Here is a 13852-nt window from a genome sequence, read left to right on the forward strand (position 1 = left end):
CCACCATGGAATTTTGTATATTTTTTTCATTCTAGTAATGACTAGTGAATATTATTTCTTCTCTCTTTTATATGTAAGCCAAATCAGGGTATTTTCTAAATTATATACATACCCAGGTCTGAATATTATTGTTTAAATGCAATATAGTGAATTATATTTCTTGTTCAAATTAGAAATATGAGAATAGCTCTTAAAAAACATTGCTTATTTTGTTAATGAAATGTTTTTAAGAGATGTGTATACATTTAAATGACTCTTGTAGTATAGGATAATAAATTGTCATGTTATTAATGGTAGTTTTGTTTTTAAAAAATAAAGTACCAAGAAAGACAATTTAAAGATGAAACAAATATTATTTGGACATACAACTTGTATGACTTCTTTCTTTGTTTCTAATAATTTGGATTAAACTCAATAGTATATATTCTTTTCTTTATTAGCTATTAAGCCATTACATTCCACACAATACATATATTTCTCTGAACATGTTTTTAACAGTGTTTTAATTCAGTAGTAACTTTCAATGAAATAGCATGTTTTACATATTTTATTTCAAGGTCAATTCTGTACCTTTGCCCAACAGATATCACTGGTATTAGGCCATTTGATAAAGACATCTTTTTCCTGTCCTCTTTCAAATGCAGGGTAAGGCTTCGTTTCATTTCCTGAAATTGCTGGATCCTAAATTGAAATGAAATACAAACCCCATTACTATCGGATAAAACCAAAGCCTCTTGGGTAGTTGTTATGAAACATTGGAATTTTCCATTACTACATTATCGTTATATTGTGCTCTCAGAGACATGGACTAAGAAATGGACTGATGATATAAATGTTACTGTTCTAGCTATGTTCTCTTCTAAATTCCTTAGAAAAAAATGTAAGAACTTTGAAAATATATTTGCTACGATTTCAAGCAAGATTACTAGAGTTTTTCTTTTGTCTTTATTTTCCCAGTGGGATTTCTGGCCGCTTAGCATACTTCTTGTGAGATATGTATAAAATATGCTCCCCACTGAATCACTAAGTTGAAGGCAAACTTTCAAACATGAGAAATGTAAGACGCAGTTCTAGAGAATGATTTGGGAGTTGTATAGGAAGAGAAAATCCATCATCACTTTGTGATAGCTTCTAATATACATTGAGGCCAGTTTACAGCATGGGTGATTACTAAAAACCAGCTAGCTTTTGACTCCCAGCTTTAGTCTTAGGTCTCTAAAGATATACCAAGTATAAAGGTATTCTGGTAGCAGCCCATGTACATAAAATGAAGTGTTAAAGGAAGAAAGTTGTTGATTTGGAAGTAGAATCCAAACTTATATAATTCCTATTTTGAAACACCTCCCGTATCCCTAAATCTAGGAGAAAAATCTTAATAAAAGAAAGGTAATAAGACTCTGATGAAATATAAATTATAAATACAGACCAGGATAATAATGTATCTCATTCCTTCACTTCTTATTCTGTCAACAAACTGAGGCAGGTCACGGAAGTCTTCACCAATTGTGAAATCTAGTTGCCTTTCCATGTAATCAATGTCTGTGTATTGTACATCCTGAAAAATATGAGAATTGCGGTAGTGGGGCAAGAATCACAAGCATGAGTGTATCGCATTTTATCATACTTATGAAAACACTAGCAATGTAAAAGTTTCAGTGCCTCTTCACTTGATCAGAAAGAGAATTAATCAGGTAATGCAATACTCAGGAATAAAAGTAGCATGTAAGGATGCCAAATATTCTAAGAACAAGTTCACATAAATATTTCGTTAACAGTCTATTTCATAATTTTGATTTAGAAGTCAAAATTCTTTCAAGTCAGTATCTTTTATCATGTAATTCCCAGAGGAAACGGGAAGGCATAGAAATAAAGGATTTATGACATTATAAAAGTATGTTAAATGGCAATTTGGAATTTTGTACAGTGTATACAGAAATAGGCATTGCACTATTTCTGGAAAAATAAAGCAAATATAGGGTAATTTCAAATAATTCTAATATTGCCAAAGAGGAAGAAAGGATTACTAGTAAATCCATTAAATAGTGTAAGATTTCTTCTTCTTTTTTTAATCAACAATGTCAATTTTGAAATAATAGCCCAAGCTAATATAAGCAAAACAATGCCTTGAAATAGGTATTTGCAGTTATCTTTAAACTAATAAATGTTTGAATGTTATCATGAAATTTTTAATTAAGCCTAAATAACAAATTTGTTAATTATTTTCTGTTAATAGATGTTAGCTTAATTTCCTTCTAGTTGTTATAAAATATATGACAAATATAGTGGATGGCCCTTTTTATTAAAAAAAATTGGGAAAAAATCTCCTTTTCTTTAAAAAAATCCCACTTGCATATTTCTATCTCATCCACTATATAGCTAAATCCTCATAATAATATGTTCAGGAACCAGATATTGAATTGTACTATATGTACTCAGTCTTATAATGAGGTCCTTCTCATTCTTCTTAGAATGAGTCCTTATACACATCTACCACTCTAGATTCCCATGCTTAAGTGTTACCAGGCAGATCTCCAGGATTCCTTACTACTAAAATATAAAATTACAGGGAATGATTATTTCTGGATACTTAGGAATATTTATTTTCCCAAACATGGAGGGATAAGGATATTCTGCCAGCCCTCTAATGTTGTAGTCTAACATTAAAAGTATCATCTATTCCAGGGCAAAAAGCACAGTTTTATCTCCAATTTCTTCCCTGTAATTTGTTACATTAGTTAATGGAATAGTTCTGTGGACCCTCCCTCTCATCTATCGAGAATATGGGGAATGTGTTGGACTATCTAATCGACCCAATGTTGATGAGAGAAATACAAATGCACAGTGACTTGTTTAATACAACTCTGGGGCATGGAATAGGAGAAAAACAGAAAAAGAAATTGTATTATTACTTTTCCTTTATCAATCTAATAAAGATTTTACATTTTATAAAAATTTTATTTCCAATTTATTAGGTGCTCCTGAAAACTAAGCCTTGATTATTGCCAAATGCTTAAAATAATCTTAAAGCACATGTGTTTAATTATTTCATTCTGATTTTCTACAAGACATATTTAAAACAGTTTTAAAAGTCTATGTACATACATAGGGGATCTGAGCAGCTGTCATACTTTCATATAATTGCTGAACCTCTGATGTATTTTTGTAGCCATAACGACATAATTGGAATCCCAAAGCCCAATAAGGTGGCATGACTGGTCGGCCAATTACCTTTAAAAACAAAAATAATTTGTGAACTAAGAGAATTACTTATGGAGAGAAATTTATGTGTGTGTTTTTTTTCTAAAAACAAACTCAATCATACTTCATGGTATTGCTTTGTTGCAACTTCTGGAGTTGGGCCCAAAAACATATAAAAGTCCAAGATTCCTCCAATTGTGCGGTAAGTTAGAGCAGGAGTTGGCTGAAATGTCACATCTAGAAATTCAAAACATGATTACATTGTTATCTATGTACAAAATATTATTTATTAAAAGTCACATAAAACATGAGAAATTTTAAAAATGATGGTTTTACCCATTGCATTGCTGTTAAGTAAGAGAACTCCATGAGCATTTTCCTCATCTTCCAGAGCCATGTGATAGGGATGAAATCCATAGGAATTTAGTTTATACTAAAAAAATAAACATACCATATATTCAGATGATAAGACCATGTGAAGTTTGTCGATGTAATATTTAAATTCATTATAAGAGTGAGCCTAGAAAGTTAAATGCTATTCCTTTGCAAAAACAAACTGAATTAACCACATTTCCCTTAGAAATTGATTTTTTCATTATTAGAACTATGATTGCTTCAGATCATGCAAATAAATATACAGATATGTAATACCCACAAAACTGTCTCATATTGATGTAAAAACCCATTGGTTTTAGAGTAATTGGGTTTCTTTCTACAGATTGTATATGTTAATTTATTTTATTAAGTTGTAGTTCTTTTTCCATAATTTAATTCCATAAAAATGATTAAACTATTCAACCTCTTAGGTAATTGACATGATCATTATCTAAGTTTATATACTTTATATTTAAAATTATAACATATAAACATTTAATTATATTTTAACTAGATATTTATATTTTAGAATAAAAGAACTATACTTAGGGTCATTAAATGACTTGCCAAGGGTCACAACACTTATAAGATGATAATCCCCCCAAAAAATTAATATCTCTGACCCATAAGAAATCCAAGTAATTGAATAGCATGTGAAAGAAAATTTGCATATTAAGAATAAAGGGTATATTAACCTAATAGTGCCAATGCTAATGTTGAAGGATTTTAAAGAAGTAAACTTTGGTAAAATATATTTTTTTCAATTAGGTATAAATGAAAAACCTCCTTCATAAGCTGAGTTTGAAATATTGTGCTACAAAAAGAGTTGTTTAGGCATCTAACAATAAAAACTCTAGCTAAAAGTTGTAATCAGCATATCATTTAAGTGAACATCACCTGTGGCACATGGAAATAAGCTAGTATTTATAAAATAAATTTTTTTTCATGATATGTCTAGAATAATTGAGGAGATAGAAGGGCTAGGCAGTCAGAGATGGGACCTTGGCAAAGAGAGAAGAGTGGGGAAGTCCTAGAATAACAGGACCTTGAAGACATGAACAGGATATACAGCTTGTTGACTGCATCACAGAGAAACAAAAGGACCTAGAACTGAACCCAGCTAAGGCAACCCAGCTGGGTGGGGAAAGAAGGGCGCCAGTGAGAGATGTGAACTTTAAAATGTAAGGATGTTGCTAAGACAGACAGCTTGCAGATAACTAATCACAAGGCAGTGAGGCCTATAACCAATCCTAACTATGTTAGTAAGGCACCTTTCCCAGGCGTGGCTTGGGGGACATGGGACTTTGGAACCTGAGACAATTCTTTGAAAGGACCAATCAGGAGCTAACAAGGCATCTCTCTCTCTCTCTCTCTCTCTCTCTCTCTCTCTCTCTCTCTCTCTCTCTCTCTCGTCCCTGCCTCTCCTGTGGCAGTGGATGTGCTCCCCTGTGCCCACCCGGCTTATGGCCATGTGGGACTCCACACATGGACTAATGGACTTGAATTAGCTTGGATGCTGAACGACACATGGCTGCAACATGGAACGGAAGCTCTGTACACTGGCCTGCTTCCACATGGAACGGAAGCTCTGTACACTGGCCTGCTGCAACATGGAACGGAAGCTCTGTACACTGGCCTGCTTCCACATGGAACGGAAGCTCTGTACACTGGCCTGCTGCAAACATGGAACGGAAGCTCTGTACACTGGCCTGCTGCAAACATGGAACGGAAGCTCTGTACACTGGCCTGCTGCAACATGGAACGGAAGCTCTGTACACTGGCCTGCTGCAAACATGGAACGGAAGCTCTGTACACTGGCCTGCTTCCACATGGAACGGAAGCTCTGTACACTGGCCTGCTTTTGGAACCCCAGCAGCACCATTCCCAGGCGTGGCTTGGGGGACATGGGACTTTGGAACCTGAGACAAAGAAGCTTCCTTGGTAACCTGCTTTGGGCCCTCTTCCTGCTGTGCCCTGCTTCAGGGAGTCTGTCTTTGTCTCAATGAACTTTGCTTCCGCCTACTGTTCTTGTCCGCAAAATCATTTTATAATTTTGTGGAGACAACGAACTCGGACCCGAACACCACATTTTGGTTTCATAATCATAGCTGATATTAGTTCTGCAGTGCATTAAATATTCATGATGTGTATTTAATTAATAAGTTGAAACTTTGGGAAAAGTGACATGAGCTTATAAAAACATTTTTTAAAGATGGAACTAGCAGTACAGACTCATAAAAATGCACAACTGCAGCTGTGTGTCATAAAGGAAAAACTTGGCATCAAATCATTAAGAAGTAAAAGAAAAAAAGTTAAAGAGAACTCTATTCAGCTACTTTCTAAAAGCTGGGAGTAAACATGGCTTTGGCAGGGAATACTGAATCTCAATGCTCTTTCTCTGCAGTTGAGATAAGGAATTGGGTCACTACCTCACCTCTCACTGTACTCAATGTTATTCATCTAATCCTCTACTTTTGCCAGTAATTGATGGTGACGTTTTTGTTTGTTTTTCAAAAAATCATTTTAGCAACTAGGCGATCTCCAGCGTCTCTGTCATTAATTCAATACCAAAGTACTAGTACAGGCCTACATAGAAGTGCCTGGGATCCTAATCATGGTCTTAGTTGCCTCATGAGATAGCTGAAAATAGATACTTACACCAGGGGGTTGGTCTCTTGTGAACATTCCCCAAGTGTTCCAGTTTAGATCTCGCTTAAATGCTGTGTGTTCCGCTTCCCCAAAACCATATATATATTCTGATGGCAGGCGAGTAGATATTTGAATGAACTGGTCATTAAAAGTAAATCCAGGTAGGTGAGAATCCCAGCTGACAACAAAAGAAAACAATTACATTTCTGTAAACATTTACAAAATAGTATCACAAATAACAATGGCGATTCTTCCTTGTGTGAGCTCAAAGTCAATAATATTTTCTCTATATACTTTATTGTAAGCAGATACCACATGGTAATAGATAATTATTCCAAAATATATTTTTTTGGCTAAGTTAAGTAATACCTCAAATATATTTCACATATTCACCATTATCAATACAGGGAGCATAATATGATTAACATGATTATTTATGGTTATCGTTAGACATATATTGCTTTTAAAAATAAAATTAATATGAAGTTATAAAGAATATATTACATGGAAGTAACATAGGTCCTAGAAACCTGTTACCTTGAGATATCCCAGTAATGTTTTTTCTACATGTAGAATAAAAACATATCAATATTAAAAAAAAAAACAACTATAAGGCATAATTGATATTTTAATTTAAAATTCTCCCTATGTAATGACTAGAACATAAGAGAGGAGGAAAATAATTAGGATTGGCAGTGTAAGAAAATATAAGTATTACAAAGAATTGGGACATTTTTCATTTTTATAGTAATTATGAAAAAGTCTTTACTAAATAATAATGATTCTCAAATAATGATAAGTATACCTTTGCACCAGGACTTTTTTACAAAATGGCTGAGTTTGTTAACCTTTAGAACAAAATTATTCTCATAATAAAATTTTTTTATAATACAGACATGCTTTTCTTTATTATTTGTATCCATTCTGACAATATGTTGTGAAAACATCTGGTCAACATCTTCTCAAAGATAGCATGGCAAGTTTAAATTACATTAAAATATATTTTAGTATACTATGATTATCTATAAATAGAGAATTTCACACAAAAAACAAAACTTTTTTCTTAAATTTATTCATTATGACATAAAAATATCTAGATGTATGTACATTAATTTCCTTTCATTAGTGCCTAGCAGAAATAGTATTAATCAAATTCTAGGACCATTAAACTTTGATTATAAAAGTTCTAATAAAATATTTACATAACACATTTCCAATTTTGCTAAAACTCATCATGATTTTTAAGAGGAGTCTTGGTTTGGTTATCAACTTGCTTTGAAAAAAAAGTCTGAATATCCTATATAATAAAGAGGTAATATGCAAATTGACCATCACTCCAACACACAAGTTGGCTGCCCCCATGTGGACACAAGCTGCCCGCCACAAGATGGCCAGCAGGGGAGGAATTTGAGAGGGACCAGGCCTGCAGGGGAGGGCAGTTAGGGGTGACTGGGCCAGCAGAGTAGGACAATTGGGGGCAACAAGGACTGCAGGGGAGGACAGTTGCGGGGACCCAGGCCTGCAGGGGAGGGAAGTTGGGAGGGACCAGGCCTGAAAGGGAGGGCAGTTGGGGGGGGACCAGGCCTTAAGGGGAGGGCAGTTGGGGGGAACCAAATCTGCAGGGGAGGGCAGTTGCGGGTGACCAGGCCAGCAGGGGAAATCAGTTAGGGGCAACCAGGCCTGCAGGGGAGGGCAATTAGGGGCAATTGGGCTGGCAGAGGAGCAGTTAGGCATTGATCAGGCTGGCAGGGGAGTTGTTAGGGGGTCATCAGGCTGGCAGGCAGAAGCGGCTAGGGGCAATCAGGCAGGCAGGCAGGCAGGTGAGCAGTTGGGAGCCAGCAGTCCTGGATTGTGAGAGGGATGTCCAACTGCCCATTTAGGCCCGATCCCACTGTATCGGGCCTAAATAGGCAGTCACACATCCCTTGAGGGGTCCCAGATTGGAGAGGGTGCAGTTTGGGCTGAGGGACACCCCCCCTCCCCTCCGTGCATGAATTTCGTGCACTGGGCCTCTAGTGTAATAATAAAATCAATCACATCCAAAGTGTAAATGACATTTTAGGCAATCCTTAATGATAGTCCTATTACGTTCTAATTGTTTAAGTTAAAAATGTTAAAGTAGGTTAACTTATTTAATACAACTAAAACCATTTTTAGTATGATGATACTCTAGCACGGTGAAGGCTGTGGAAATAATCATCTTTCTTTTTCCCTCCTAGGATAAAATCAAGGTATTGTTCATTTCAAATAATTCAATCACTTACATAACTCTTCCTGTGCTTCTTCGTCGAATCTGGATGCCAAAAGGATTTTCCTTGATTTCAACATCATAAAGTCTATTTTCATAAGTACTTGTTGGCGTGGTTGGAATGTATAAAGGTACTGGAACTTCATATCTCTTATTTTTCGGGTCATAAATCTATTGCAGATAATAATAAAAATAGAAATGTTTTGCTCTAGTTTGGTGAGATGTTATGTAAATATTTAAAAAATTAAATGATGTTTCCAACAAGAATATATATAATGCTTGTTTATATCATTCTTAATTCTGTATCTATGGCATATATATACATACATATACCTTATTTTCCAGCATATAAGATGACTTTTTAACCCAGGAAAATCTTCTATACGCCCAGTCGTCTTATACACCGGAAAATACGGTATATATATTTATTATCCAAAAATGTATAATGTATACACACTCTAAAGGCAATGTTTATTAAAATACATTTCATTTTCAAAATATAATAGAATCTGAAGCTATCAGCTATTACAGTCTGTATACTTTTTTGGGGGACACCATATATATATATATATATATATATATATATATATATATATATATACATATCCAATCCCATATACATACATGAACAGATAATGAGATCAAATGACCTACTGTGTTTTATGCTTTTTTTTATATTTTGTAATTATTTTTTCTACAAAATGATAAATCATCAAAATCAGCTTTTAGAGATAAATAGTCTCATATATGGAGATACAAAATTATTTATCACTTCTGTTTAGACACAGTAGTTGTTTCAAAATTTTTGTTATATGTATGATCCTACATATTAATGTAAATATACATTTATTTATGCCTTCATTTCCTTAGCACATTTCTTAAAAGTAAAGGATTAGGTAGGAGGAGAAACCAAGATGGCGGCATAGGTGAAACACCTAACCTGCAGCCGGGCACAACAATTTCAAAGGCACAACTAGAGGTCAGAACGGACATCGTCCAGAACCACAGGAGAGCTGGCGGACTGAAATGCCCACAGCTGGGGGGAAGGAGAAGGCCACGGGGACAATCGGGGGAGCCGTAAAAGCCTGAGGTATGGAGAAACTGGCGGAGACACGAGCACGCGCGCCTGTGGGGAGGATGGAGCCAGAGAGGAAGGGGCGGCTGACGGCCTGGCCGGCTTTCACTGGCAGGAAGGAGATAAAGGCTCCGGAGTGTGCTAAGCGCCGGCTCCGACTGCACTGAGCGCCAGTTCCGGGCGAAACCCTGGGAAGCCAGGCGCAGGCTGGGGGAATGAATCTGGGCTGTGGGGCGCAGGCACAGAGGAGCGGGGGAAGGCAGAGCTCCAGAGGCGCGCACGGGAAGGGGCGCAAAGGACGGACTGTTGCCTGCGCCACTGAACTGCCCTAGCGGGAAGGAGACATAAGCTCAGGACCGTGCTGAACCCCAGTTCCGACTGCACTGAACCCCAGTTCCGGGCGAAACCCTGGGAAGCCAGGCGCACGCTGGGGGAATGAATTTGGGCTGTGGTGGCGGAGGCACAGAGAAGCGGCGGCTCCAGACGCGCGCACTGGAAGGTGCGCAGAGGACGGACTTTTGCCTGCGCCACTGGGTGGCCCTGCTGGGAAGGAGACAGGGACGCCAGACTGCGCTGAGACCCAGTTCCAACTACACTGAAACCCAGTTCCAGGCGAGAATCTGGGAGTCCAGATTCATTAGGGGAGGGACTGGACTGTTTGGCAGTGGGCGAAACTCCAGGGCGCGTTTCTCTCAGAGGTGTTTGCAAGGAATACAGAGGGACACAGACACAGGAGCCTCATAGGGCGGGGCTGACAGGAAGCCAAGGTTGTAGGCTCCACCCTGTAGCTCCGCCCCAGCCAAGCTGAGCCGAAGCTTTTTCCTGCTGAGTGCCTCAGGTAGTGGCTGACCCACACTACATTGGAGACCCAGAAACGAGGGCATCTAGTGGTTGGTGGGAGATGACACCAGATTTCAATCACTTGCTTAAGGGAGGTATTCTAGAGGCAGACTCAGTGAGCGCCAAGGCATTGCTGCATCAAGACCCGGCCCACAAACATGTCTCCTGCACAGCAACTCTTCCTATATAGACAAAGAGGGTCCTCACGGCCAATTGGCCTGGAGGACAATTCCTCCCAGTGACACCAACAACAATCAAGACTTAACTTTACAAAGGAGGACCAAGATGGAGACATAGGGCGGCAGCCTGATCGTTGCCTACCACAACAATATTGAGACTACGACGGGAGAGCAGAGCAGACACCAGCCAGAAAGACCAGGGGGCTGGCTGAGCAGATGCTCTACAACTAGAATAAAAGAGAGGGGTACGCAGGATGATGCTGATGCCGGTGACCCAAAGTCCACACTTTAAGAACTATGGCTCAGGCGACACAATGGTGGCCTGGAACGTGCTCGGCGCAGTTCCCCCGGCGGTCTCCGGCTGAGGGGACGGCTCCACTCGCTGCCGAGCACGGACAGACGAGCCCCTGGGAGACATGGGGAGGGAGACTCCGTGCTTGCTGACCTCCGAGTCCTTCAAGAATCTCAATGCCCCGAAGTGGCCAGGTGCGCACGCTCAGCGACTGGCCACCGTTGCAGACCCAAGGGCCGACGCAGCGACACCGGACCAGCCCACCGCCGGGCACCGGGCACACCAGAGCCTTGCCGAGCCAGCCGCCCAACGAGTTCTGCGGCAGCCGCCCTGGAGCTCTGAGAAAATGACCGAAGGAATTGCTGAGAGAGAATTGACCAACAGGAATTGGGATCAAGAAGACGAAACCCCGCTGAGACCCGAGTCCAGGCGAGCCTGCGAGCCTCTGGGCTCAGATGTGGTCACACGCCTCTGGGTCTAGGTGAGGCCTCACGCCCCTGGGTTTGGGTGAGGCCACGCGCCCCTGGGTCCAGGTGAAGCTGGATTCCGGGTTCGGGTGAGGCCATGTGCCCCTGGGTCCGGGCGAATCTGAACCCTGGGTCCGGGTGAGGCCGTGGGCCCCTGGATCCGGGTAAGGCTGGGTCCCGAGTATGGGTGAGGCCGTGAGCCCCTGGATCCGGGTGAGAACACGCGACCAGGGGTCTGAGAGAGGTAACGCGCCTCTGGGTCCGGGTGGCTTCGTGCACCTAGGTCCAGGTGAGGCCACGTGCCCCTGGGTCTGAGAGAGGCCACGCACCCCTAGGTCCGGGCGAGACCATGTGTCCCTGGATCCGGGTGGGGCCTCGTGCACCTAGGCCCGGGTGGGGCCGCGAGCCCCTGGGTCTGGGGGAGGCCAGGCGTCCCTGGGTCCGGGTGAGACCGTGTGTCCCTGGATCCGGGTGAGGCCTCGTGCGCCTAGGTCCGGGTGAGGCCACGTGCCCCTGGGTCTGGGGGAGGCCAGGCGTCCCTGGGTCCGGGTGAGACCGTGTGTCCCTGGATCCGGGTGAGACCTCGTGCACCTAGGCATGGGTGAGGTCACGTGCCCCGGGGTCTGAGAGGCCAAGCGTCCCTGGGTCCGGGTGAGACCATGTGTCCCTGGATCCGGGTGAGGCCTCGTGCACCTAGGCCCGGGTGAGCCCAAGTGGCCCTGGGTCTGGGAGAGGCCAAGCGTCCCTGGATCCGGGTGAGACCATGTGTCCCTGGATCCGTGTGAGGCCTCGTGCACCTAGGCCCGGGTGAGCCCAAGTGGCCCTGGGTCTGGGAGAGGCCAAGCGTCCCTGGGTCCGGGTGAGACCATGTGTCCCAGGATCCGGGTGAGGCCTCGTGCACCTAGGCCCGGGTGAGCCCAAGTGGCCCTGGGTCTGGGAGAGGCCAAGCGTCCCTGGGTCCGGGTGAGACCATGTGTCCCTGGATCCAGGTGAGGCCTCGTGCACCTAGGCCCGGGTGAGCCCAAGTGGCCCTGGGTCTGGGAGAGGCCAAGCGTCCCTGGGTCCGGGTGAGACCATGTGTCCCAGGATCCGGGTGAGGCCTCGTGCACCTAGGCCCGGGTGAGCCCAAATGGCCCTGGGTCTGGGAGAGGCCAAGCGTCCCTGGGTCCGGGTGAGACCATGTGTCCCTGGATCCGGGTGAGGCCTCGTGCACCTAGGCCCGGGTGAGCCCAAGTGGCCCTGGGTCTGGGAGAGGCCAAGCGTCCCTGGGTCCGGGTGAGACCATGTGTCCCTGGATCCGGGTGAGGCCTCGTACACCTAGGCCCGGGTGAGCCCAAGTGGCCCTGGGTCTGGGAGAGGCCAAGCGTCCCTGGGTCCGGGTGAGACCATGCGTCCCTGGATCCGGGTGAGGCCTCGTGCACCTAGGCCCGGGTGAGCCCAAGTGGCCCTGGGTCTGGGAGAGGCCAAGCATCCCTGGGTCCGGGTGAGACCATGTGTCCCTGGATCCGGGTGAGGCCTCGTACACCTAGGCCCGGGTGAGCCCAAGTGGCCCTGGGTCTGGGAGAGACCAAGCGTCCCTGGGTCCGGGTGAGACCATGTGTCCCAGGGTCCGGGTGAGGCCTCGTGCACCTAGGCCCGGGTGAGCCCAAGTGGCCCTGGGTCTGGGAGAGGCCAAGCGTCCCTGGGTCCGGGTGAGACCATGTGTCCCTGGATCCGGGTGAGGCCTCGTGCACCTAGGCCCGGGTGAGCCCAAGTGGCCCTGGGTCTGGGAGAGGCCAAGCGTCCCTGGGTCCGGGTGAGACCATGTGTCCCTGGATCCGGGTGAGGCCTCGTACACCTAGGCCCGGGTGAGCCCAAGTGGCCCTGGGTCTGGGAGAGGCCAAGCGTCCCTGGGTCCGGGTGAGACCATGCGTCCCTGGATCCGGGTGAGGCCTCGTGCACCTAGGCCCGGGTGAGCCCAAGTGGCCCTGGGTCTGGGAGAGGCCAAGCATCCCTGGGTCCGGGTGAGACCATGTGTCCCTGGATCCGGGTGAGGCCTCGTACACCTAGGCCCGGGTGAGCCCAAGTGGCCCTGGGTCTGGGAGAGGCCAAGCGTCCCTGGGTCCGGGTGCGACCATGTGTCCCTGGATCCGGATGAGGCCTCGTGCACCTAGGCCCGGGTGAGGCCACGTGCCCCTGGGTCTGGGAGAGGCTAAGCGTCCCTGGGTCCGGGTGAGACCATGCGTCCCTGGATCCGGATGAGGCCTCGTGCACCTAGGCCCGGGTGAGCCCAAGTGGCCCTGGGTCTGGGAGAGGCCAAGCGTCCCTGGGTCCGGGAGAGACCATGTGTCCCTGGAACCAGGTGAGGCCTTGTGCAACTAAGCCCGGGTGAGGCCACGTGCCCCTGGGTCTGGGAGAGGCCAAGCGTCCCTGGGTACGGGTGAAGCCAGATCCTGGGTCCGGGTGAGGCCGTGCGCCCCTGGATCCATCCGGGTGAGGCTGGGTCCCAGGCCCGGGTGAGACCACGCGCCCCTTGGGTATGGGTGAGGC

General features: G+C 44.3%; 1 protein-coding gene across 2 annotated transcripts in view; it reads right to left on the reverse strand.

The window, feature by feature from the left end:
- SI (sucrase-isomaltase) overlaps nt 1-13852 on the reverse strand; it is an 89334-nt gene that overhangs the window by 26332 nt on the left and 49150 nt on the right. For both annotated transcript variants that reach the window (XM_054711078.1, XM_054711085.1), the window contains 7 exons: nt 8487-8641; nt 6232-6400; nt 3535-3631; nt 3323-3435; nt 3103-3228; nt 1427-1555; nt 571-681 (listed from right to left, as the gene is read on the reverse strand). In XM_054711078.1, the coding sequence (XP_054567053.1) occupies nt 571-681; nt 1427-1555; nt 3103-3228; nt 3323-3435; nt 3535-3631; nt 6232-6400; nt 8487-8641 (900 nt within the window). The remainder of the gene's footprint in view (nt 1-570; nt 682-1426; nt 1556-3102; nt 3229-3322; nt 3436-3534; nt 3632-6231; nt 6401-8486; nt 8642-13852) is intronic.

This window comes from Eptesicus fuscus, chromosome 3 (genome assembly GCF_027574615.1).
Source record: "Eptesicus fuscus isolate TK198812 chromosome 3, DD_ASM_mEF_20220401, whole genome shotgun sequence".
Taxonomy (NCBI): domain Eukaryota; kingdom Metazoa; phylum Chordata; class Mammalia; order Chiroptera; family Vespertilionidae; genus Eptesicus; species Eptesicus fuscus.